The following is a 1816-nucleotide window of genomic DNA, read 5'->3' as shown; positions in this document are numbered from 1 at the left end:
TGGTTCACGCTGCAGTACAGCCTGCAAAGCTTCACCACCATCGTCGGCCGCGATCACTGCTCGCAGCTCATCCTGCAGTGCCTGCGCCAACCGAGACGGCTGCCCGCGCCTCGGGCTCTCCGCCGCCTTCGCAGCAGCGACCTCGACCAGTGACTCGGCCATCGGCGCCAGGCCACCACCTCACTGTTTTCGCACACTGGATATCGGACAATATTTATTATTCATCACTCCGTTCGCCAAATTGATTAACTCTAGTTATTGTCACTCACTTCGTGAATGTGAAGCAAACGCAGGAGGTGCCTGCTACTGTGGGTTCTCCATTTCTTCGTTCACGATCATTCTTCTGCCATCCCCAATGCCTCGTGCCCCGTCGTTGACCACCAAGTGTGTCTTATATCACACTGTTTTACAAGAAGTGTAACTTTTGGTATACTTTAATTGTAGATTCCCCCAACTTTGTGTATTTTGAGTCTTCTTTTGCCACTAAAAATACATGCACACACACACACACACACAAGTTGTCGTTTGGTTCGTCATTTTTCGGTTCCTCTGTCGGTACGTGCTCGCTGAGCAAACTGAGCATATGGCGGCGGTGGCGACGGTGGTGGTGGTGTATGTGTGTGGGCTGGTGCTGTAGCGAGATGGTACCGCGACGGGTTTCGTGTGCTTGCCAATGGGGTGTCTATCTGCTGTCTGTCTTTTTTTTCCCCCCGAGCTCTTTCAGTGGGCGGTGTGTACTGGTGTTGGTCAGGGGGTGTCAGCTGGATTTGCCATGGTCCCGCCCTCTTTTGCTTCCAATGCACAGCCCGGCATGGTTGCGTCGACTGGTCCCCCGACGGCGCCCGTTATCTGGCCTATCCGTTACTGCTTTTGCATGTGCTCACCGCGCCTGTCTCTTCCTTCTTGGTGGATGCGCTCTGGTTTTAGAGAGCTTGGCTCTCTTTCATTCTCGAAAGCAGGTGTCCTCTGCTTTGCCTTGTGCAACAGCCTCTGGTGCCGGTTGCAAGCAGCGACTTCTCGTGCTTTGCTGGTGTGCCTATTTCCTCTGCTCTCATTCGTTGGTGTCCATTCGCCACGGCGCCGAATTACCACACTCTTCCCCTCCTGGCTGCAGGCCACCGCCATGTACGTTCTCAGGCTTCTTCCCGTTGACTCTACCACTTTCGTGGCCGTGGCCTTGCATGGCCCTTTTTTGTCTTGTCTGTCTACTTTACATGGGCTTGCTCTGCATGGCATGAAGCTCCCCGAAGCCTCCTGCCCACCGCCTTTCTGTTTGTCGTGGCAATGTTGATCTTAATTGTGGCACGTTCCACGCCTTTCCGAGAATTTCGACCTTTTGTTGTTTTTTCTTTCTCGTGTGTTCTTTTTCAAAAAAGACTGACATCTTGTTGTTCATTGCCACGCCCACACACATCGTCGCCCTTACTCCTCCCGTTGCATCCATCATGGAATCTGACACATGTGGCTGTCTGCCGTCTGCCGCTCATATCCACAGATGATGCCTTGCGCTCTCTGCATCTGCTTCCACGCGCCGGTACGTGGCTGTGAGACCCAAAACTCGAGTTTGAATCTCCGCCAAAAATTTTTTTGCTCACCTAAACCTCGTGTTTTTTCTTTTCGTCTGGTCCCGACAACAGATTCGGTAGCAGGCCTACACAACTTGAAGGCTGCTCTTAGCATCTGTGTCTTGTCTACATCCCCCGTCAAAAAAAAAAAAAATTCTCACAGAGTCCCCTCGTTGGGAAAAAGAATACTGTCCACCAAACGGACGCAACCCCGACTCACTTCTTTCGACCCATCACCATGGCCGATTTTT

At 52.3% G+C, this 1816-nt stretch overlaps 1 protein-coding gene across 1 annotated transcript in view; it reads left to right on the top strand.

The window, feature by feature from the left end:
* The first annotated feature begins 909 nt into the window (after nucleotides 1–909).
* Nucleotides 910–1816, top strand: part of MONBRDRAFT_37601 (uncharacterized protein) — a 15842-nt gene continuing 14935 nt past the window's right edge. The window contains exons 1-2 of the mRNA XM_001746956.1: nucleotides 910–1125; nucleotides 1496–1534. Of these exons, the coding sequence (XP_001747008.1) occupies nucleotides 1496–1534 (39 nt within the window). The 5' untranslated portion in view covers nucleotides 910–1125. The remainder of the gene's footprint in view (nucleotides 1126–1495; nucleotides 1535–1816) is intronic.

The sequence above is a fragment of the Monosiga brevicollis genome, genomic scaffold (assembly GCF_000002865.3).
Source record: "Monosiga brevicollis MX1 MONBRscaffold_14 genomic scaffold, whole genome shotgun sequence".
NCBI classification, from domain to species: Eukaryota; class Choanoflagellata; order Craspedida; family Salpingoecidae; genus Monosiga; species Monosiga brevicollis.
This window is presented reverse-complemented; position numbering and strand designations above follow the sequence as displayed.